This window comes from Anser brachyrhynchus, assembly GCF_964034855.1.
Source record: "Anser brachyrhynchus genome assembly, chromosome: 3".
NCBI lineage: Eukaryota > Metazoa > Chordata > Aves > Anseriformes > Anatidae > Anser > Anser brachyrhynchus.
The window spans coordinates 55,962,503-55,986,316 of NC_137696.1; the positions used below are offsets into that span (position 1 = coordinate 55,962,503).

The 23,814-nt window shown below is 38.1% G+C and overlaps 2 protein-coding genes across 5 annotated transcripts in view; both read left to right on the plus strand.

The window, feature by feature from the left end:
- SAMD5 (sterile alpha motif domain containing 5) overlaps positions 1 to 23,814 on the plus strand; it is a 201,442-nt gene that overhangs the window by 22,367 nt on the left and 155,261 nt on the right. The window contains exon 3 of one of the 2 annotated variants that reach the window (XR_013948106.1): positions 21,545 to 21,768. The exons of the other annotated variant lie outside the window; for it this stretch is intronic. The gene's annotated coding sequence lies outside the window, so the exon portion shown is untranslated. The remainder of the gene's footprint in view (positions 1 to 21,544; positions 21,769 to 23,814) is intronic. 2 annotated transcript variants of the gene reach the window in all.
- Positions 21,576 to 23,814, plus strand: part of SASH1 (SAM and SH3 domain containing 1) — a gene marked incomplete at its 5' end in the record, with an annotated part of 518,822 nt that continues 516,583 nt past the window's right edge. For all 3 annotated transcript variants that reach the window (XM_080584011.1, XM_080584020.1, XM_080584019.1), the window contains one exon: positions 21,576 to 21,768. In XM_080584011.1, coding sequence (XP_080440137.1) covers positions 21,576 to 21,768 — 193 coding nt within the window. The remainder of the gene's footprint in view (positions 21,769 to 23,814) is intronic.

Sequence of the window (23,814 nt, forward strand, 5' to 3'; positions counted from 1 at the left end):
TTGTGGAGCCACTGTGGAGTTGAATCTGGTGTGTTTTGTCTTCTATATCTTCCAAAGCAGTAGTAGAAGGATGAGCAATATTCAGTAAAACAAATTTAAATTTATGCTTTCAATACTGTCAAAGGCAGGATACTCTATAAATAGTATTGTCACAAGGCAGATTTACAGGGACTTAACCCAAAAGTAATTTTCCTGAATTCTTTAACTATTTTCTACATAGTCACAGCCATACCTTCTCTTTCTTATTGAATCAGAATTTTCATTCCATTGTCCTAGAGTAACTGGGTAAATGGTGTAAAACATATCAGTTCTTATATTCATTTATGTAACAATCTGCAGAAGTCTGAGTAAAAGATGGCTCACACCAGTCCCTTGCAGGTTTTCTTCTTACTGCATTGTAAATGCTCTGTTTGTGCAATGTACAAACTTTCAATAAGCATGCAGTACCAAAGCATGCAGACACATTAGAACAACAACCAAAATATTGAGTTTTATTTGGCAAAGCTTTGGAATCACAGAATCGTCTAGGTTGGAGGAGACCTCCAAGATCACCAAGTCCAACCTCTGACCTAACACTAACAAGCCCTCCACTAAACCATATCGCTAAGTTCAATATCTAAACGTCTCTTAAAGACCTCCAGGGATGGTAACTCCACCACTTCCCCGGGCAGCCCATTCCAATGCCTAACAACCCTTTCAGTAAAGAAGTTCTTCCTAACATCCAACCTAAGCCTCCCCTGGTGCAACTTTAGCCCATTCCCCCTCGTCCTGTCACCAGGCACGTGGGAGAATAGACCAACCCCTACCTCGCTACAGCCTCCTTTAAGGTACCTGTAGAGCGCGATAAGGTCACCCCTGAGCCTCCTCTTTTCCAGGCTGAACAATCCCAGCTCCCTCAGCCGCTCCTTGTAAGACTTGTTCTCCAGACCCCTCACCAGCTTCGTTGCCCTTCTCTGGACTCTCTCGAGCACCTCCATGTCCTTCTTATAGCGAGGGGCCCAAAACTGAACACAGTACTCGAGGTGCGGCCTCACCAGAGCCGAGTACAGGGGGACAATCACCTCCCTAGACCTGCTGGCCACACTGCTTCTTATACAAGCCAGGATGCTGTTGGCCTTCTTGGCCACCTGAACACACTGCTGGCTCATATTCAGCCAACTATCAACCAGTACTCCCAGGCCCTTCTCTGCCAGGCAACTTTCCAACCACTCATCTCCCAGCCTGTAGCTCTGCTTGGGGTTGTTGCACCCCAGGTGCAGGACCCGGCACACTTGGCCTTGTTGAACTTCATGCAGTTGACCTCAGCCCATCGCTCCAGCCTATCCAGATCCTCCTGCAGAGCCTTCCTACCCTCGAGCAGATGGACACACGCACCTAACTTGGTGTCATCTGCAAATTTACTGAGGGTGCACTCAATTCCCTCATCCAGATCATCGATAAAGATATTAAAGAGGACCAGCCCCAGTACTGAGCCCTGGGGGACTCCACTAGTGACCGGCCTCCAACTCGATTTGACTCCATTCACCACAACTCTTTGGGCCCGGCTATCCAGCCAGTTTTTAACCCAACGAAGCGTACACCAGTCCAAGCCACGAGCAGCCAGTTTCTTGAGGAGAATGTTGTGGGAAACAGTATCAAAAGCCTTACTGAAGTCAAGGTAGACCACATCCACAGCCTTTCCCTCATCCACTAAGCGTGTCACTTTGTCATAGAAGGAGATCAGGTTAGTCAAGCAGGACCTGCCTTTCATAAACCCATGCTGACTGGGCCTGATTGCCTGGTTGCCCTGCAAGTGCTGCGTGATGACACTCAAGATAATCTGCTCCATGAGCTTCCCTGGCACTGAGGTCAAACTAACAGGCCTATAGTTCCCCAGGTCTACCCTCCGACCCTTCTTGTAGATGGGCGTCACATTTGCTAGCCGCCAGTTGACTGGGACCTCCCCTTATAGCCAGGACTGCTGATAAATGATGGAAAGCAGCTTGGCCAGCTCCTCCGCCAGTTCTCTCAGTACCCTCGAGTGGATCCCATCCAGCCCAATTGATGGAAGAGAGGTAAGGAATTGTGGGAGAGTTACACTTTTGTTTACTTGCAATTTTTTTTATTAAAACAGTGATATTGAATAATAAAGACTGTGAAATGGCAGCAGCTGGCACGTACTTGCATAATTTCAAGTGTGAGATGAAAATTGTCTTGTGATAATAGTAAGTCATTAATGTTTGCTGTATTGGTTCCTGCAAAGTAGTGCTGTAATTTATCTGTGATGTAATATTGTCATAGATGCTTTATTTCAGTGATTGGCCTAAAAGTAATAATATGCCATTTTAGACACTCATTTGTAACCACAGACACTTGTGACTGATCAGTCGTAGGACATATTCTGTATTGAAGCTTACCATGAACATTTATTATTCACTCAAAATCTCATCTTTCATAAATAAACGGAAATGTTATTTTACTGTGGGAGCACTTGGTTCACCAGCACTACTTGTTTCAGAAAACCTTGTAGATAAATGATAAGTGTATACTAGGGGCCATATGGGTGGAGAAGTGGTGTTGAAAGCCAGAGTAATTTATTACAATCAGCTTGTTCCTGGAACAGGTGAGGTAAATCATTAGTTGCCAAGGACATCTCATGAGTGAGCAGAGATGCAATGCATTAACTGAGTGGGGGGAAAAAAACGGGTCACAACTTTAACATTCTTTTGACCCAAATGTAAATGAGGTGTAGGAGAGAGGTACCAGAATATCGTGCCTCACAAGGACCAACGAAGTCTTTGTGGGGGTGTTTTTTCTTGTGTTGGAAATATGTATATTGTGAGCTAGGAAGTCTTATTTGTCCTGATATATAAATGGGCTCTTCAGATTCTACATTTTGTGATTATGATTCCCTGTTTGTTCTTTAGACATAATTTTCTGCCTCTGACATAATCCTAAAACCTCAGGAGTGTGTGGCTTGACTTTTCCAAATTTTTAAAACAGCTGTTGTTATACTTAATTGGACACCAGAGCTGGTTGATTTTTTTTCTGAAAATATTTTAGTGAAACAGTGTTTTTGATTAAGTATAAGGGATCTGATACTGCAGAATTCTGAGAACAGAATGTTATTTTTTCACAAGAAACAGCACCATTCCTTAGGGTAAAAAAAATATATATATATATATTTTTAAGTGGACAATCTTCAGTACTTGTTCCATTTGGATATACAGACTTATTTAAATTCTGTTGTCTTTTTTACCCTCCATGGCAATGAGATTTCCACTTTCCAGAAAAGAATCTCATAAGTCTTAGTTTTGTACTTTGAAATAGAAAATTAGCTGGTGCTGATGCAGGATTTGCCAGCTAACGAATTTGGGAGATTGAAGGAAGGAATATGAAGACCATCCGGGAGAGTCATTAAGAGTTTATTCTCTCTTGGAAACTGAGAAGGAGACGATGCTGAGTAAAAAGGAATAAGAAAAATGTTGAGACAAGTGTAGTACAGTATAGCCATCCTGTACCCAACCTAGTATGTGATTAATTATGGTTACGTTGTTGCATTTGGGGGGATTTTTCTCATATTTATGGGAATTAAATAAAGTTGTGGCCTGCCTCACAAACACTTTTATCCTTGCTCTGTGTTTGAACAGTGGTAGTTAAATCTTGTCAAATAGGAGTGAATTATTTTAGAAAATTTTGGCCATCTAAAGCACATCTACATGTTCCATGTATTCATTTCAACCCTTAAGGTTTGCATACCTTTTTATTAAAAAATAAACTTGGGTCTTGATGTTACATGACCTTTTATCTCTCTGACAACCTAAACCTCATTTGATCATGATCTGTTGCAACTGATTGTGTCTACATCTTTTTCCAATCTGTAACAGATGATAGCATCTTTTGTCCTATTGTCTTTCTTCATTGGTACACACCAAACCAGGTCTCTACAGCAATTAGCACAAACAATCACACAAAGCTTGTGTAGGACTCTTTTTGGTATGTTCATACAACTCTGAAATTAAGTCAGACCTTAACTTCTGTATGGGATATCAAGTGATGATTAGCATGGAAGTCTCAAGTTACTCCAGTTATAGCAAACAAAATTTCAAGAAGTGCTGCTAATTTTGGTTTTCTTCATACCTTCAAATTGGCTTATTTCTGTAGTGATGTGCAGAGCATCTCTGCATGTTGCTCTTCCTCCTTTAGATTGTTTCAGTAATAGATGTTCCCATTTACATGTGCCAATTATAACTTGATGATTTTTTTTGCCGTTGACACCAATGAAGGAGTGCAGCCCAACCAAAGTGGTGCCTTTTTCTCAAGATTTCCATTCGTCTAGACAAGATGATGATGTTTTCCTGTTCAGGCTGAGGGTCTCAGGCACCCAGCCTTTGCCCTTCCTGTGTAGGGTGGCATGCTTAGGAAAGAAGCTGACTGTTGGATCTTCCTAGTCCTCTAGGAAATCTGGGTGGAGATGAGAGCAGAGCAGATATCATTTGTCTAGGAGCACTGATACTTGAATAGCTGTACCAATTGTTATAGTTTTTGTAATAGCAGAGGGCAGGTGTTCTTGTTTGTTTTTTTTTTCTTGCTTTCCAACACTTTTTCATAGCATTCTGTCTCTTTAGCCTCCTCTCCAGTTGCTTAATAACGCACGCAGATGACTGAGTTAATAAATAACTTGCATCTTCTTCCTGCTCCGCATACTAATCTAGCTCTTTGTGACCGCTGTGTCCAGTAGGCGGTTGTGATTGGCTCTTTTTTTTCTAAGCTACTTGGGTCTCCTCAGCACTACTCAGCCGGTGCTTTCCTGCCACAGTGGAAGGCAGGAAATGTAATCTCTGATTGGTGTCAAGGAGATGCAGTGTCCTGCTGAGGGCTCTGTCATTAGTCTCCTTCGGTGTCTTGAAATCAGAAGATTCTTTTCCCACTGGTAAAATGTCAGTGATTGGAATGCATTTACAGAAGTGTAAAGAGGGAACATACGAAACAAGTCGTCTTCTGATGATGAAGTCGAGAAATATGATATGTCACAGGTGGCAGGAGGGCTGTAACAGAGATAAATGGGTGCAGTTAAATTCTATACTAAAAAAATAAAATTTTCTAAATATCAGTCTTGGTTGAACTCAGCATTGCAATTCATGTGAGAAACAAGGACTTCGGGAGTGATGATTGATTGTTTTTTGAGCCTTAAAAACAGACACTAGGAGTGTTTACTGAAGTGGACATTGCGTTTTTATCTTTTGTTTTCCAAACTCTTAAATGTTCCAGTTTTATTAGAGAATTAAAAGGCACTGTATTTTTGTGTGTTTAAACAATTAAATAACAACAATTGAAGTACTAGAGCTGGAGTCAGGGAAATACAGAAGTGCAATTGAATGTGATGTTTAATATGCACTTGATTGTGTAATGTGGGTTTATATGTCATATGCATTTTTTATTTTTTATTTTTTATTTTTAAGCTAGTGCGGTCCCAGGATTTCAGAATTAATTAGTACACAATGCTTGCACCATCCTCTGCACAAGATTGTTTTGCACGTCATGTATATTGGCTTTCCAATTACTGCTTTCCCAGGAGCAGGAGATTTCAGTTTTTTTTTTTTTTTTTGAGGATGGAAGGAAAGAGAAGCTGGAACTGACTTGACAGTTAATGGGAAATTGCTGAAGTTAATATTCAGTTCTGGAATATCATCCAGGCTTCAGTTCAGCCTACAGGTTTTTACCTGAAGTGGTAGGCTGAAAATGTCTCGTTTAGTGCTGGGTGTTGTGCTAGTGTTACTGAGAATTATCTTTGTACCAAGCTAGTGCCTGGTGCTATATTGCTTTACAAACACGTTAAAATGACTGTTGTTTGGCCTTGTGATCTGAAGAGGCAAGATGAACTATGGGAGGTTTGGGGGAATTGAAAGGTAGGACTGACAAATATCAGAACCAGAACTACACTTTTCCAGGTTAATAGCCTGCCTTCAAAGCTATGCCAATTCTTGATGAAGAGAAATGGGGACCTTTCTCCTAGCTATTCCTGTCTGTTTCAGCAGCCCTGAAGCTTTCCTCTGGAAATCTTAGAATCATAGAATATCCCGAGTTGGAAGGGACCCATAAGGATCATCAAGTTCAACTCCTTCTTTTTTTGGATGTTCTTCTTTTTGGACATTTCTTAATGCATAAAACCCGATGGTTTGTCATGGGATAGTCTGCATTTGGTGACCTGATGCTGCTGTTATGCCAAGTGACACAATTTCCATCTTGCTTGGAGCGCCCAGAACCAACATGAGAATTTTCCCATTCAGGAAGTGAGGATGGCTTGATGAGCTGGCCGGGAGCCTCCTGCTCCTGTATACTTTTTTTTTTTTTTAACCTGGCAAACATTACTGTCTTGCTTCTCACAGGCAAAGCTGTTTTACTCACTTAACAAATGTAAAGTTTGGGGTTATTATCCATAATATTTTTTCAGTGATAAAGTAACCTACGTATAAATAAAATAGTATGATCAACAAAACTGCCTTTATGTTTATGTTTTAAAGTAAGCAAAGCTTCAGTAATATCTCCCCAGAGACAGGAAGATAGCAGTTCTGGAAAACATAATTACAAGCTATTTTGAGTTCTGCTCTTGGCTTTTGTTTTTGACAAATGGTGATGGTGTGTTTTTTTGTTTGTTTTTTAAAAACAACATTGTTGATCGGTATCAATGGTTTCAAGCTAGCATTTAATGTTCCAGCAGCTTGGCTTTCATTGGAGTTGAGAAAGAGCCAGTTCATAGTTTCTTGGCTTTTCCAGCCAGTGCAGTTGTTTCTGAAGAAAAATATTTACAAGCCTAAATTAATATTTTCTTTGGCTGACTTGAGATTTTTTTTTCTAAGAAAGTTACAGGTGATTTAGGAATAAATAAATTTCTAACAGTGCTTTTCTTAAAGTGGGCACAATAAAGCAAAAACTAAATCCTACTAGAATTAACCGTTATTTCAGTAGTGATCCCCTCAAGACTGTGGTAATACTTTCTATTATTGCATATGGTAACTTTTTCTTCATTTAATCTGTAGGTGTCTAGGTCAACAAATTACAGAACCTACAACATGAACTGAAAAATAAGTGCTCATTTGTATAGAGGTGGTCTTCAGTAGATTTTATGTGCTTTACAGTGGAAATATCATTTGACAGGTGGTGAAACTTTTATGAATAGTAGGGTAAAATAAATTGCTTGAAATTGCACGTTAGATCAATTGAAGATGTGGGAATGAAACCCAATTTTCCTGTGCCACTTTTGTTTACTTTCCAACAAAAAATACTTCCTTGTGCAGCCACCCTTAAAATTTCAGGAAAAAAATATATGGCAGTTGCTAAGAACAGTAGGTGGGCAGCATGTATGTGTGCATGTAATGCTATATATAGAGCTTGTCTCTTCACGGCTCTTTGCAAACACTAACTTACAATTATCTGCAAGGTTAGTATAATTATCTGCAAGGTCATATTTTCTTATACCTTAATTATCATTAATATTAGTAATTATCTGCAGTGTTAATATAACTTTTAAATTCAGATAAAACTGTCGTTTCTACAGTGACAATATTAGTCTTTATGGCATAAAAGAATGAAGGAAAAAATGTAGGGGTGGTTTATTGTATAAAGTGAGAATTTTTTTTCTGCAAAGCTTTTTTTTAAAAAAAAAAGTAGAGGTCTCAGTACTGCTTTTTTTTTGTTTTTTGAAAAGGCTGTAAGACCTGGTTATACTTGGAGTCCAGCAAAGATCAAAGGGAGTCAGTCTAAAGTGGGATTAAGTGTTATTTCTATCCTTAAACTAAATGCCTGGTATGTATAAATTGGATTTATTTCAGCTGAAATTGAATATTTCTGTTGTAAATACCTTGTTGATCCATCACAGGATTATATTTGCTTTTCCCATGGGCGGTGTTGTCCTCCTGACACTTGCAGTTAATTACAGTTTGACATATCTACTCATGTTCCTCCTCTACTGTTTTGATATAAACTGGTCTGGCTTTGTGAAGTGTTATAGCTGTCTCTCTTCCATATATTCATCTTTAAGATCACTTGGTTCTTTAAAAAGAGACTCTCTGGTGTGATGTTGAACCTCTCCTGCTCTGTGACATTCACAAATTTTACTTTTTTCCCTTTTTTAGTGTTAGGAGAAAACACTACACTAGATCAGTCTCAACCTAGCTAAATTTTTGACTACTTTCAAAGTCATGTACTAATCACCCTGCTCTCCCCTGAGGAAACTAGATGAATTTGATGTAAATATCTCAAAAATGTGAGACCAAACAGATTTGGTGTTAACAGTTCACCAGGACCAGATGCCATTCACCACAGGGTGCTGGAGAGACTCACTGCAAAAAGCAAGATTGCTGAGCCACTGGCTGAACTGAGTAAGGTCCCATTTCAATGGTCATGGTGCTGGAGGACTGGTGGACTGCTTGTATGTCTCCCATGTATGCCTGTATGGAAAGGGAGCCTGGAAGCTAGAGACCACTCAGGCTGACTGGTGGATGATGCTGAGCTTTTGTTCAGGTAGTCAAATGGTGTGGTGATGGTGGAGAACTGCAGAAGGGTCTTCATAAAGCAGAGTGAGTGGGCAAAAAGGCAACAGATGGCTTCAGCGTAGACAGACATGAAAGTAGTACATTGAGGAGAAAAATAATCCAAACCAGAACTAAATGTTTCTGAACCTGGAAATACTTATTACAACTTAGGATCCTTGATATTCAAGTTAAATTCATTGTGCAGCAGCAACCAAAGAAGCCAACAAAATACTGGGAACTTCCAGGGAAAGAACCAAAAATGAAATGGAAAGTATTGTTTAGCTACTGAATAAAACTTTGTTCCTGTATCTTGCGTACGAACTGAGCACAAAATAGAGTACAATGTAGTTATGCCAGGTATCAAGAAGGATGGCAAAAATGATCTGAGCAACAGTCCTGTGAGGAAAGGCTCTGATTGGAGGGCTGGGGGAAAGCATTATGGAAGATCACAACTTCACAGAGTGGATTGCAAATTCACCAAGTCTTGTGACATGAAAGCTGCTCAAAACTTTTAGCATATGGATGTAAAAGGGACTAAAAAAAAAAGACAATGAACCTCTAAAACTGCCTATCTCCACAACACGGAGGGAAACCAAATGCAGCAAGTGGCCATTCCCATGCATGCTCCTTCAGCACAGATTCCTCTCCCTGCTGCTGCTGGGGACAGAAAGCAGGGATAAATGGGCTGCTGGGCTGAGCCACTGGGCTTTTTTCATGCTCTTCCACAAGTCATTTGGTGTGGAAAAAGTGATTTATGTTTTAAAAAGATATATATATATAATCTTCCTACTGACCTTCTGATTTTCACTGCTGCTTGCAGTTATGGAATGCAGACCATCTGGTTCTCCAAATTCAAGCTAAAACCTTTGCCTCGTGTAGTCTTAGTTCGGTTGTCTCTTGTCCACATCTGCCCTCATGTTGTGTATCCTCTGCTATTGAAAGATAAACCAAAGTGGGTTTTGGTCCATATCTTGATTATTTAAAATATAAACATTACCCTTCTGAAACAACGTGGTGTTTCTTCTTTTTTTTTTTTCTCGACTGATGGGTGTAACCCATTGGTACTATTTCTAGCAGTGTCTAATTGTTATGAGGACCCTCTTTTCATGAATTTTTATGTGGTAAAATAAGTTACTGAGGTAACTTTATCGTTGTGGCTTCTTCAGTAAAACATTGCTCTTTGCTCCTAGCTTCAGATTTGATACAGCAAAATTTTGGTGACCTCTGTAAATGTTCAACCCAAGCGTGCTGTGAGCAGCCCAGCAGTAGGGCTATGTTTGTTGTGGAAAGTTAAGCATACATATGAGCTTTTGCAGGATTGTTTCTGGGTGCCACTTAATCAGTTACTTGAATGCTTAACTTAAGCTATGACTTTTTCCTTTGAATTCGAGGCTACTTACCTTGTGTAAACTTATGTAGGAGTTTGCTTCTAAGGTCAGTCTCATAGCAAGAATGGCTAGGGAAAGGTTCCAAAGGACTGGAAGGCATTTCAAAGGGTTATTTTACAGAGCAAACATCAGACTTTTATTTCTTCGTTTTTTTTTTTTTACTAAAACAATGCATTCTACAGACATCTGCTGTAATTTCTTTAAAGGTATTCCATGTCATCATTTCAGTTTTGTCTCTCAGAGTCTGTCTATTTATTTTGGTGTAAGATATTGCAGTTTGCTCTTTGTCAATGAACTTCAGTAGCAAAGATGGACAGCAGTTTGTTTTTTTTTGATATGGAACAGCACGCTACTATTTTCGTGTTATATTAAAACATTGATATCTTCCTTTGCATTGTTTCCCTTAGTTCAGTATTTGTAAATGCAATTTTAGGGGATGGGGAAAAAAAAGATGGCAGTTTAAAAAGATGCATGAATGAAATCCTGTGGAATGCATCTACCATTCTGTGGTTGCACTGCATGATTTGGTATGGTACCAAATCAATTAATAACAGTCTAATAGTTAACACACTGGCATCAGCAGGCAATTACTTTAAGTGTGACCTTCTCTCTTTTTTTCCATCCTTCAGAATTGTTGGGTTTGTTAATGAAGTTTACAATAATAGTATAATGAAAGTAATATGACAAAAAATATGCTTTCTATGTATCTGGTTTGAAAAAAAATGCATGTGGTCTACAGACAAAAGCTTATGTTCTCTACTGACATTGAAAATGGAAGATCCAAGAATACTTCAGAATATGTTGGATGACTTTTAACAGTGAGATAAGGGGAAGGTGTTCCTGGGTTTTAGGACTGACTAAGCACACAGTTATCTAAGCTTCTTCATGTCGTGGGCTACAGAATCTCTCTAAATTTCACTTCTGTCCCGCTGCTCTTGGAAACCTTAGCACATTCTCACAGTGACTCCTCCAGAACAGCAGGTTGAGGCATGGTCTTATGCTCAACTTCAATTTTGTGTAAGCCTTGTAAGACCATTGTTGGTGCTTGGGAGGCTATGCGATCTCCAGGAGGGGTGACTACAGCAGTTCACACTGAAGCTCCCAGGGAGCAGGGCTGGAAGCTGTCTCCCCAGCCCCTTTCCCCCTGCCCCTCACCCTGACTTCCCACTCACGTTCCTCCGGAAGCACTGGTGGGGATGCACCGTGGCACACCTTTCAGAAGGGCTGACTCTGCCTTCTGTCAGGTGGGCAGTAAATCACAGACTCATGCTTGCAGTCAGTTTCACAGGGGCTGTAGTTCCAATGAAAGCAGTTAAAACTGTCAACACCTCACAGTGCTTGAAGATAATGAATGTAATATAAACCTGAGAAGCCCACGAGCAGTGCTGGCTTCCCACATAGCATATGAAATTCTCTGGGTTTCTGCATTTCAAGGAAGCTTCTTAATCCTCCTCAGGCATTCCTAACAATAGTTAGTGCTTGTTTGTGTGTGTTTATAATTTATATATATACATATACTTGTTCAGAGAAGCATATTAACAAAAAAAAAGTTACAAATACTTAAACATCCTGTGGTTAATGTGTTCCAAAACCATTTCAGGATGTTGACAGCTGGTTATAAATTACACTGCCATGAATAAATATGCTATGATAAAGCAGCACCTAACTTATATGCCATATATACACATTCTCCAGTGGAAGTTCAGTGTTCCCTTGGTGGATTTCAGTAACACAAGCGGATACTTTACATTTTTGAGTTCCTCACTAGCTTGGCTGCTTTTAGTCAAGTGTAACATAGAGATTAATGTCATTATCAGTTGGTAATGATTTTAGAAAAACAAAGTAGTATTGCAAAGAAAATGTCTTTGTACTTAAGTAAGTTGCCTATTTTGGGAAGAGGAATGAGCCTTTGATAGGACTAAAAGATTCTGGTGCAGGAAATCTAATGAGAGGCCTGTTTTTCAAAATCTTTCATTTAAATGAAACAAAGTACAAAGTACTGTAGTATAAAGTAATCCCCTAGAAAAGTAATTAAATAGGGAAATGATCATGAAATGTGTGAAGTAATTGCAGAGAATCATGCATACAGAAATTATTTTTGTCAGTGTATGTGACTCTAAGTAGAATTATGTATTGTCTGAAGACCCATCTGCCACTAGCCATGGTGTATTCTGTGTGATTTCCCTTTTATTTGAATATTGCAAATTAAGTGGCTTGAACTCTTTAATTATATGGCCTATGTAATGGAGGGATTTACAGTCATAAGGTACGATTTTTGTTGTTGTTGTAGAAATTACATGGATGCTCTAGAAGTCTTCAGTAATTATTACAAATGCCAGTCCATATACATCCACAGATGGACATAATATTTACAGAAGTATATGATGATACAATTTCTGTCAAATTTAGATGGCTTATCTGTTATCCTCAACTTTCCATTACTTGCAGAGGGGTGTTCTTTTTGCCCTTACTCAAGCTGTAGATTTAGTATTACTCTTATGACTTGAAATACTAGCACAGATTTTGACAGAGGGTGGCAAATTGGAATTCCTTATCAGCACGTGTCAACCCTGAGCTCCTGTTGCTCCTGGTACCTTGCTGTGTTGTGGGAACACATAACAAAGAGTAAGTAAAGCTGGAGAGAATTCACATCAGCTTTGAAGACAACCCATTTTATGTAGTTCATTGAAGGTGCAATTCAGAAGAGATCTTTGCTTTTGAATTTTTGATACAGCAGAAGTGTCCAAACTAAATCTTTGTTGGAGGAATTACTCAAACCTTCTCCCCCAGGTAGTAGACAGAAAGGTGATAGTGCCCTAAATAGTTACACACAATACAACAACCTGATCCACCTGTTCCTGTAGCCTCTCTGTGGGAACTTACCATTGCTACTTCTATTTTTCTCTAATATCATTTCTAAGAAAGAAAAGACACCTGATTTTTTTTTTTTTGTGAGCTACAAGCATTTTTTCAAAATAAATACTTTGTATGATAAAAACTGTATGGTAGGATTCTGGCCTAATTTTTTAATTAATGCCAAATTATGTGCTTAGAAGTTGAGGTCCCTGTGTTGAACAGTTCTAAGTGTCACCAAACCTCCATGACACTGCTTTGAGTTGTAGAGAAGGGTAAAACTCTGCAAAATACTGGGTGTGTTTCACTTGCATATAAAATGAGGTTTTTAAATGGTATGTTATTTACTCCTTTGTTATGTGAAAAGTACAGTTAGTTAGAAGGAGGAGTGCAATAACTTGTAGAAATCTGTAAGCAAGTCTTATTGTGAAATACACAGTTCTAGTAAGGAATATAGCTGGGCAAGGTATTGATAAAGCTGCTGTGCTCTAATAGAAATTGCTATGCCGAGCAATTAACCGGTTTGTAGAATAAGGGTCTATAAACACTGATGTAAGGTTAGTTTTATACAAGTGAGCTGTTCTACTTGAATGGAAAGTGTTTCTTACTCATACTTCTAAAGTTAAGGAAACAGTCAGATGTTTGAAGTGTTAATCCCATGAAGGTTGTTTTCTCAAAATGGGAGTGGGTATAAAACAGAGTATTACATTTTGCGTATCCCACAAAAAAGGCAATACCTTTTCTGAAGAGCAAGGAAGGGTGGTTTTCTTTTTTTGTTTGGGTTTCCAATTTTCCTCGTATGAGCATCTCTTGGCTTAATGTGTTGCATGTCTTGTACTGACACTTATTTTTCGCTCAAGCATTAGGCATCTTCACTTTTATTGTGGAGTATGATACGAAACTGGACAACTTTAATTTTTTTTTATTTTGGGCTTGGGCCAATAGCTGCAACCAATACCATAGCTGGTGATCATCTCAAGTTACGACATATACATTTATCAAGCTCTCCTGTAAATATGCTCTATATATTTAATTCTGTTTCTGCAGTTCTTGAGACAAAAAAAAAGGTACAGGACTGTGCTGGATAGTGCACATTAAAGTGTACTACAGAATCAGACTGCTAGCAATCTTTCCCTCTGGAAACTGCTATTGGAAGTTGTATAAAGAATCCAATCAACCAGCTGGCATGGGAGGGGGGAGGGGGGTTGGACTTGTCAGCTAGTTTTTTCAAGTCATTTCCCTTGAATTTCTCAGGGAAATAAATATCAAAGAGAAAACTGAAAAAAAAAAAAATCTGTAGCTTGTAGTTTTGGGAAGACTTTGAATTTTAAAAATTAGTATTAATTTCTGAAGGGAGACAAATGGGTTAAGCTGCATTTAGATCTGGTTTCTGCTTTCCAGCTAGTTCTGCCAAAAAGTCATTCCAGTGGAACATTAGGAAGGAAATAAACTTTTAAACATAATTTAGGACCGGAAAAGTCTTTTATGGATGTATTTTGTATCATGCCTTTTATAAAAAAAAAAAAAATTAAAAAAATAAATTATTTCAGAACTGAAACAGTCTTTAAAATATGTACAGGATAAAATAGTACATCACTGGGACAAAGCGTCAGGCATCACTGTTTTCTGTATTTAATCTAATGGTTGTGTTTACCATTCCTAGCAGTTCTTCAATACTAATGGCTTAATTCAGTAAAACTGTCTAAGAATACAGAAGTCTGCCTAGTCCCTGAAAAATCATTGAGTCTTGTTCAACAATGCAAGTGCTTACATAAGATTGTGTGGGGTCTTCACTTTTATTTAAATATTGTCCTAAAAGTATTTTCCTGGTGGAAATTCTTTGAGGAGGGGGGACCTGTAATGCTGAAGTAGCATGTTTATTCTTCACAGCCAGCATAAACATGCTTTTTCCTCTGTCTTTTTACTTTAAGTTGTAGTAGAACTGTATTTGATGTCATTATTTCCCCTGAATAATACCTTATCCTTGAAGTATTTCCAAATTCCTTGCATAAGCATCTATTTGTAGGTGATCCATGATAAGGGTCCTCATGTGACTGTTCAGTTTCACTTTGCCTTGCACCATTCCATAACCTAACACTTTTTTTTTTTTTGGTTTTGTAAGATCAACAGATGAGTCCTGTGGCAGCAGCAGTTCTTCCTTACTGCTCCTTGGAGGGAATGTGCATGCTTTGTGTGGCTGTCAGATCTTCTGTATATTCGACAAACAGGGAGAACTGTGTATAGAAACTTGGAAATTTGATTTGATGAGCGCACATTCTGAAAGGGGGAAAACAAATCTTTGATTATATTTTTCTCTTGAATATTCATTGGCTTTCCATTGAAAGCAAAACATGCTTGTGAGTAAGTTTGTGAACAAAGTGGACATGGGTTGGTGGGAATGATTGGCAGATATGTTTTGGCTCCAGCCAACAGTGACGGGGAAGCCCTGTGTTTATTAACAAAATGGTTCCATGTGCCGAACATTGAAATTAACATTCAAAGTGTTGACTGGAAAAGGTCAACCACAGGCTTTTTCTCTAGGTTGTGACTTGACCAGCTAAATCTATGTTGAATGTTCCCCTAGCATTTCAAAACACGTTGGCTAGACTAAGCACGGTCAAAATGAAATATTCTTCAGCAGATCTTCTGGCTCTAGCAAGTCTAATAATGCATGTTTGATAATATTAAGTATGTCTTAGTATGGATTTGTCCATTCTGTGTTTTTCCTGTCTTTCTCCCTTTCTGTTGAACCTGCCCTCCTGAGACTGAGGTTGCAATTGTTTTGCTTTGGAGGCTGTCTTCCTGTATAATGACTCTTAGCCACAGATCATCAATCAGCTTTTTTCTTCTTTACATTACTTATGTTATGTATATTAGAAGGTTTAAATTAGTGTTAAGTTATGGATATTTTGGAAGCTGTAACTAACTTGAAGTATAGTTCAAGTTAAGCTTAGTTAGCTTTAGCATCTTTTTTTTTTGTGTAGAATTCCCTTCATTTTTCTTTTTCTCTGTGAGATTTGAATTAACCATAGTTTAAGCTATAACTTTGAAAATCTAGCAATATCATATGCTGGAATAAAAATACAGGCTAAAGATAGACTCTTTGGTGTTGAAATAAATAGTAATTCTAAATAAGATACTACACATACTTTTCAGATTATCCCAAACTTTGTTTTCATACCCACATTAAAGATGCCATTTCCTAAGATCCTTTAGCATGTGTTTAACTTGGCATACCTAGAAGTCCTAGAGCCAAATATAGATGATTGAGGCCTAAGCCCATTATGAAACTAAAATATTAAAAATGTAAGATTTTAAACTACTTGATTGCATGTGTAAGGATGGAGTTACCTGGGACATATGAATCATCTGTAACATAAGGGACAAACACAATTCCCAGTCTTGAAACTGAAGAGCATCCCAAGAATTCTAAGCTTATAAATTATTTGTTTTAACTAAACTAAATTAGGTAAACCTATTTTTTTAAACTGGAATGGTAACTAAAAAAAACAACACAAAATATATTGCTATTTGAGTTGTAACTATGGTCAGTCTTGTAACACCTGTTATAGCCATCCTTAATTTGTATAATTAGGAAGAAGGAGAACTAGTGACAGAACACATTGTGTGGCAAGCTCCTGCCTTAATGATTTGCTCACTTTATTTAACATGGTGTAGTTTTACCTACTTTGGCATGCACTTAAATACTTAAAATTTTATTTCAAAGCCCGTTATGAGGAGGTACACTACCACGCTTTCATTTCCATGGCTCCATGTTAGGTTTTATTCAACCATATGCATCTGTGGATCCTTCCTTTCCAGTCTGGTGCTAGAATCTTCACTAGGGGTTGTAAACCAAATAACAAAATCTAGAAACCAAAGTCTAAATGTTTTCAATAACTCGAAGAGTCTGTGTGCCTGGAAAAAAAATGGCAGGCAAATAAAGCATGACATGCAGCAGTGTATTCCCTCTTCCTTCAGAATGGAAGAGGTAGAGACTGAGGAGAGGACAGTTTGAAGGATTACATCTAAAAGCTCCAGAAATGAGAAGTACAGAAAACAAATAAGCAAAATAGCTTGGCTATTTTCTCCGCTTAACTAAAGATTCTCCGAAAGGAGTGTATTAAGTATGTGTTCAATAAATTAAAGTAAGCTGAAGAATATAGGAATTTATTTTGCTCTCTGGTCTAATTACTGTTAATTGGAGTAGAAAATTAAAACAACTTGGAAATGAATTCAGTTTCATTCATATATTAGTAGCACATGCTACATCCTTTCCCATCCCCTTCCAGTGTGCAAAACAGATGACAAGAGAAAATATGCCTGTAGAAAGAACAAAACACTCCACGGCAAATTGTGAAGAGGATGTGTTATTTACCCTGAGATGAAAATTAAACAAAACGTATCTAAAGCTTAGCACGTGTGGGGTTTGCAGAAATTTAGGTTGTTAATGTCAAAACACATGCATTAGTATGTGATTTACCTTATGTAATGTACTTTAAGTGATGGTTTGTATATTTATATTGTTCTGAAAATCCTTCCACTGCAGTAGCTGCTGCTATTAAATAAAAATAAACAAAAACCTAGAGGAACCTTGCTTGTTTGTTACTAGTAATAGTAGGTACATCCTTTACTAGTGGGATGAAACTCAAGGTTTTTCTATTATCTACAAACTTGGTTTCTAAAACAAATAACAGTTTATACAAATACCAAATTCTGATCCATTGGTCAAGAGCTCTTCTAATTTTGACTCGTATTTATAAATTAGCATAAAATCAAAACAACTTTTTGAATGTTTAGCTCTTTTTGTGGAAATATTCTCTTGATAAAGAGACTGGCAATTCTTTATTTTTATCTTTTCAGAGAAATGTTTTTGCAGAATATACAGGTCTACATAATCTTGTCAGTAGTATAATTTTAGGTCTGTCCTCATATTTTTTGAAAAGTAGTCAAATATCATGCTACTATGTCTAATGTGTATTCTACTCCCTGTTAGAATGTTAATTATAAAGAAGCAGCCTTGGAAAAATTGTGAAGGTGATTATCAATCATTTTTCAGGTTGCCTGCGGGCAGTGTGCATCTGTGTAATTAAGGGTGTGCATGTAACCAACCACAAGCATGGAGAAAAAAATATCAATGTCTTACTGTTGTGTTTGTGAAGTTGTTTCTTACTTGAACTGGACTACATATATGAAGTTATTGCATCAGTCAAATAGCAAATAATCATTGCTTGTGGTATTTGCAGTAGCATTGAGTTTTTCATGGGGAAACTATTAAAAAAATTTAGAGGCAATGGAAAAAGCATTTAATTTCACCAAAAAAGTTTCGGTATAATGCTGTGCTGTCTTTAAATATCAGGTAAAAGATGGTAGTTATTAAAGAACAATTTCAGGTGGTGTTCGGGAACTGAATTTTGGCTTTGTGGACAAGGAAATGTTGCGTTTGCTCATATGTTAGGATAGAAAAAAAAAGCTTAAACATTGTATGGTGGTTGCTCTGCTCTTGAAAGTCTTCCCCCTCATCCCCAAACCCTTCCATCACTTTGTTCATATTTTGAACGGCACAAAACGGTACCTGTCTGATCTCAATTAACCAGGTGTGAATTATGCAGTCTGGAGACTAACTCTGCCCCAGGGCCAGCAGACTCGGACCCATGAGTGTCGGGCAGAGCAGGTTCTGCTGCCCACCCATCCTGGGCTGCTGGCGGGGACTGATGGAGCTTTGGGTACTCCTGTGCCTTTCCATTTACATTCTTCTGTGCTGTGTCACCTCTTACAGTAAGCAACTTGATCTGGCTTTGGTTGTTTGGTGGTGCGTATTTTTTTTTTTGAACAACGAAAGTATTCTGCAGGATCTGACCATCCCAAAGATGCTTGCCTCCTCTCTTAGAGGAAGCGTTTGTATCTTGGAGGTTCAGCCACACTAGTGTCTAGTGATTGGCGTGAAAGACCCAAGATCTTCCAAGCAAGCTTTAGGAATACAATATAATTAAATATACATATTTTTCTGAGATTCCTAGTGTATGTTAAGAACAGTCAAATTGACTGTCTTGGGTTATAATACTTGTCTCGCTGATCAATTTCTGGGGGCATGGATACTGTGTACTTTCCTCTCCCATCATTTTACCTTCCCTTTTTAGCTCCTCATTATTTTGTTAATTGTATCTTTTCCCCGCAGTTCATCCAGAATTCTTCTCTATATTTGCTGCTCTGAAGACTTTATTCAGGATCATAAGTTTTAGTACCGAGCCATGTCTGCTTCAATGGATATAAAATACAACCACTTTGCTAAATGTTTCCACTGGGCTGTAATAATGCAAATCTATTCAGAAATACGCTTGTGTGTGTGTGTCTGTGCTGCCCTGAATAAGCTCATCATAGTTCTTTGTTTTCTGTTTGTTTAGAGAGGGTGGGGGAAGGGGAGCCAGGAAATTTAATAGAAAATTGGAAAAAATTGTGGTTGAATTTAAATCCAATCCAAAAAGCATAATGCAGTTGAACACGACAACTGCAGTTGCCTACAGCATTGTTCTGAATGATATTAAAAGCAGTGGCTGAATATTCCCTACTTAAACTGATGAAAACAAGAAAGTCTCTCCTACTTTAATCATCGTCTTTGTGTACAGACAAATATTGCAAGTGAAGAATATCTAGTTGAGCAGTCTCTTGGACTCTTCGCAAATCCTACATCTTACTGCTTTTTGGACTGTATAATTTATGGAAAAAATCAAGGCCACCACTTTGATCAAAAGGGTCTTTTATATAATAAGATGGAAAGCAAATGGAATGGCATGTGAAGCTGCAGCACAAAATGAATATAATGTGCATAGATGTATATTTAAAATGATATATTTAAAACAGAAGCTAATTTAAAATTCTCTTGTGCTGTGTACAAATAGCCCAGAACAGTGACCCTTGAGATCTGTACAGCAATATTAAGTAAATTATTACAAAAATTTAATACAACAGACTAATAGATCTGTTAAATTGTTGGCATTTCAGGAGATAATCTGTGTATGACAGCTCTTTACTATGTAAAGCATTCTGAAAAATGGCTATTTACACAACAGTCAGTGTGGTCTCATATTTCTCGCAGTATTTCAAGATGTTCTTCTTCCAGTCTACTACTTGTCAAAATGTATTAGCTGGCATTTGCCTTTGTCAAAGACTACAGGATCTTGCCAAGTTAATTTAAGGTTTTGTTGACAATTATTAGGGAAGCTTGCAATATAATTAGTGTTTTATTTCATGTTATATTATGATGTTTTACATATTATGTTTCTGAATAATTAATTTTGAACTTTCTTTGTGGGGGAGAGTTATTTTTTTGTGAAGTTAACAATTTTTTTAAAAAGAAAAAGGAAGTCTGTGGTAAATGATTTAGTGGGGTAATGCAATGATCTACTTGATCTGCAGTTCATTGGGAATAAACCAGATACTTCACTTGAGCATCAGATTCATAAGGGTATATACAGTAGAATTGAGTTCAGGTTCTTGTTTGAAAAAATGTTCTATTAACAAAATTTGAAAAATAAAAATGTCATTTCTCCCTTATTTTTCTTGAACTCCATTGCTGAAAATCGATATGCCCCACAGTAGGAAATACTGTTTTGAATGAGTGCTTGCACTTGAAACTGCATTTCATTGGAAACTTGTGGATAAATATGCATGTCTGTATACTTAAGAGGATAGCAACATGTATAGTGGCATGTTTCTGACTGATATCCTTATGGTGACTGTAACTTGCTCTTCCTGAGGCTGTTTAAAATCTCATTTTCATAATCAGGAGAAGAGGCTATAACATTGGTTTCATTTTAAAAACAGCCCCAAATGCTCCTATTTTGAAAAGACCGAGATTTCCCAGCAGACTATGTTGCTTACTTTTCCTGTTGTTTAAATGGCCTATAGAGTGGGATGCTGTTCAATGGGACACTGCTCAATACGACCCCTGAAGGAGTGCTAGGGAGTAAAAAGAGCTGGAGGCTCTAACTAATAAAATAGCAGATAAACTGTAACCAGCCACCTTGATTTCCCTCTGCACTGGGATGGACTGAGTTTAAAAACATATATCATTTGTCTGTTTTCTCTTCTCTCTGGAAAAATAGACATGGTAAGGCCCATGTCTTCCAAGTACTAAATTCATTATAAAAGACTTGTATAAAAATAAGGACAAACTGTTTTTTCACTCAGCCATGAAATTTGCTTATGACTTTTATATTTAAATACATCAGTAAAAATGATTTCCCACCGGTGCATTACTTCTAAAATTTCTCAAATGGGAAAAAATATATATATATACTTTAAACCAGTCAGTATGTTTATTACACACAAATCACTTTAATCTTATTTCTAGGGATGAAGCAGAGCACAGAAAGCTACAGGCCTTTGTTGAAAAATCCTCGAGTTCTTGTCCTTGTATATGCTAAGGCATAAGGACAAGTGAGGGATGAAAGTTGGGTAGTGATGAAAGACGTAGTGTTCAGTTACCCTGGATTGTTTAGTTTGGCAGTGTTGCAAGTGTAGGCTCATGATGAGATATAGGTTTTTCCACTTTCTGTTGCGTAGTGTATAACATGTTTTCTTTGGAACCGATAGAGAAAAGTAAATGTCATAGGATATGCTGGGGGGACTGGTGTTCAAGCACACCATCCTTGCCCTGTAAAACGTGGCTAAGTTTCTCAAAATGAGAACAAGTTGTTAAAATGTCTGAGAATGCTGTGTTCTTTTTTTAAATTTTAAGAAAAAAAAAAGTATTTTAAGCTAGAGTGCTTCTTTATCGATATTGTACAGAGCAGAACTGAAGCAGCAGCAATTTCGATGGATGTCATGCGGGCCTCTGGAGGGAATGGCTGGTCTTTTCACCCACAGCCTGAGATCCAAGAAGCTAGAACTTGGACAAGCTTTGAGATTGCAGCTAGTAAGAATGACAGCTTCCACTTTTAGTCCGGCGTCGGAGCACAAAGTTAGAAATCTCCATCACAGACAGTTACTTCTGCTCCTTTGGCAGGAGGTTGGTAAGTATCCCAGTGGCCCTCTGTGAGCACTTGTGCAAAGTGCTCTGTCCCAAAGAGGGGCGTCAGAGGCCGCCTGCCTGGTGACAAAAGCTGTACTTGGGCTGCTGTGGAGATGTGCTTAGCAGAGGGGCTGCCAGAAGGAAATCAGGCACGCCTGTCTGCCAGCATGTCTTTTGGGCTGCTGACAACTGCAGAAGCGAGGGAAGGGTAAAGAATAGAAACTATAAGCAACCTTTTAAAAGTAGAATGGGATGAAGGATCTAGAATCTTGCCACACAGTTAAGTGGTGTCGGTTGCAGCATTTTGGCAGCTCTAAATGGAGATTAATTTAATTTCACAGCAAGGAAGAATTTCAGCAACATTCTCATCCTGCCTTGCAGTCTCTTGCTAAGGAAATAGCTTTCCTAGAGATTTCTTCATTGCCCACTATTTTTTTAATCAAAGCACTTTTCCCAGTTCTAATAACCACTGATGTGAAAAAATTAAAAAATTGGAGTTAACTGACTTGTCTATCTTCTAATTTTATCTTTATTCCACAGTGTGCAAGACCTTATTTACTCATTATGTAAATATTCACTGGCTCCAGCAGCCCTGAGTCAGCATGGCTATTTGTAGGGTAGTCGTGGCATGAATGTGATATGCCCCATTCTGTAGGCAGAGTTCTGTGGAAAATGTCATCTTGCTAATGAATACAAACATATTAAGAATTAAAAAGAAGAGCCCATTTCATTTGGGAATAAAAGCTTTTGTCAGTGAGTCCTTGAGGCTTCCAAACACGTCTGAGTCTTCTGTCTGAATGACACAAAGCTACTGGAGAAGATGGAGTGATGGGTCTTAGGCGTCAGGAAAACCTTTCAAAATGCAGAACAAGCCTTTGTCTTTTTAGCAGTCTGCTTTGGGTAATTAAAGGGAGTGGGATGATGGAGAGGGCAAAGGTAAGGAAAGCAGCTCATGATTTCTTGTAGAGCTGAACTTGCCCAAATCTGCAGAGGCAGGAAACATACAGATTTTCCAGTTCATTAAAAGCAGCAAGCTGTCAGTCAGATGCTTATGAGGCAGCTCAGTTGAGAGAGGGCACATGCCTTGGCTGTTTACACAGAAATCCTATGATTGCTGCAAGAATGCTTTTGCAGCCACTGTTGGCAGCACTTAACACAGTGTCACATTGCTTTGATTTTTGGACCTGCTTCCTGTTTTGGACCTGCTCTCTTGAGCTATTACCAATCAGCTTGGAGGGGTATAGAGCACCCCAGGCTTTAAGTATTTCCAGAACCAAAATTTTTGTGGTATACTTAACCTTGGATTGACTCTGTGCATCCACTCTGGATTTGTGAGTTACTGATTCTAAAATAAATTATTGCACTAACTTATACTATGGTAATCTCTGTAGTACAGAAATGGATCAATTTCTCTGCAGAGCTATTTTTTTCACTGTTGCATGCTGAGATATCAAGAACAGCCATCATCCGAGTTCAAGGAGAAAAGGGATTGACAGGGAACAAGGAAGAGGGAAAGATAAAGTTTAAAAAGTGGATTTAAGAATTCCTGACAAAAATAGTATTTAAAGCATAAAGTAAAAAATAATAATAATAAAATAAGGGGGAGAAAATGCAGAATTGAGAGCAAAATAAAACTAAAACATGAAGCTGTAATAATGATTGAGTTGTGTTTTTTAGTTTTTGGACATGCAATTTGAGGAGTTCCTTTTGACTTTATGTGGTGTAGTGATGGGCAGTACAGAGGTGCAACACCACTGCATTTGAGTGTGCAAAACACTTCAGGGCTCAGAGAGAGTGGAACAGATCCATGGGCTGTCTTGGATTATTATTTCCAGAATGTTGTGTTGTCCTATGGAAGTATGAGGTGATATGGGAGAGCAATCCTTTTACTGGAAGGCAGAAAAATGCCCTAACATAGCAACACTCACCAAACCTGTTATTGTAAAGCAAATTATCATGGGGTAAGTGTCACAGCGTTGGGGCAGTATAATGTTTTGGTGCAAGCATTGCAGAAGTTTCATATTCCCATTCTGGTAGTGGATAATAA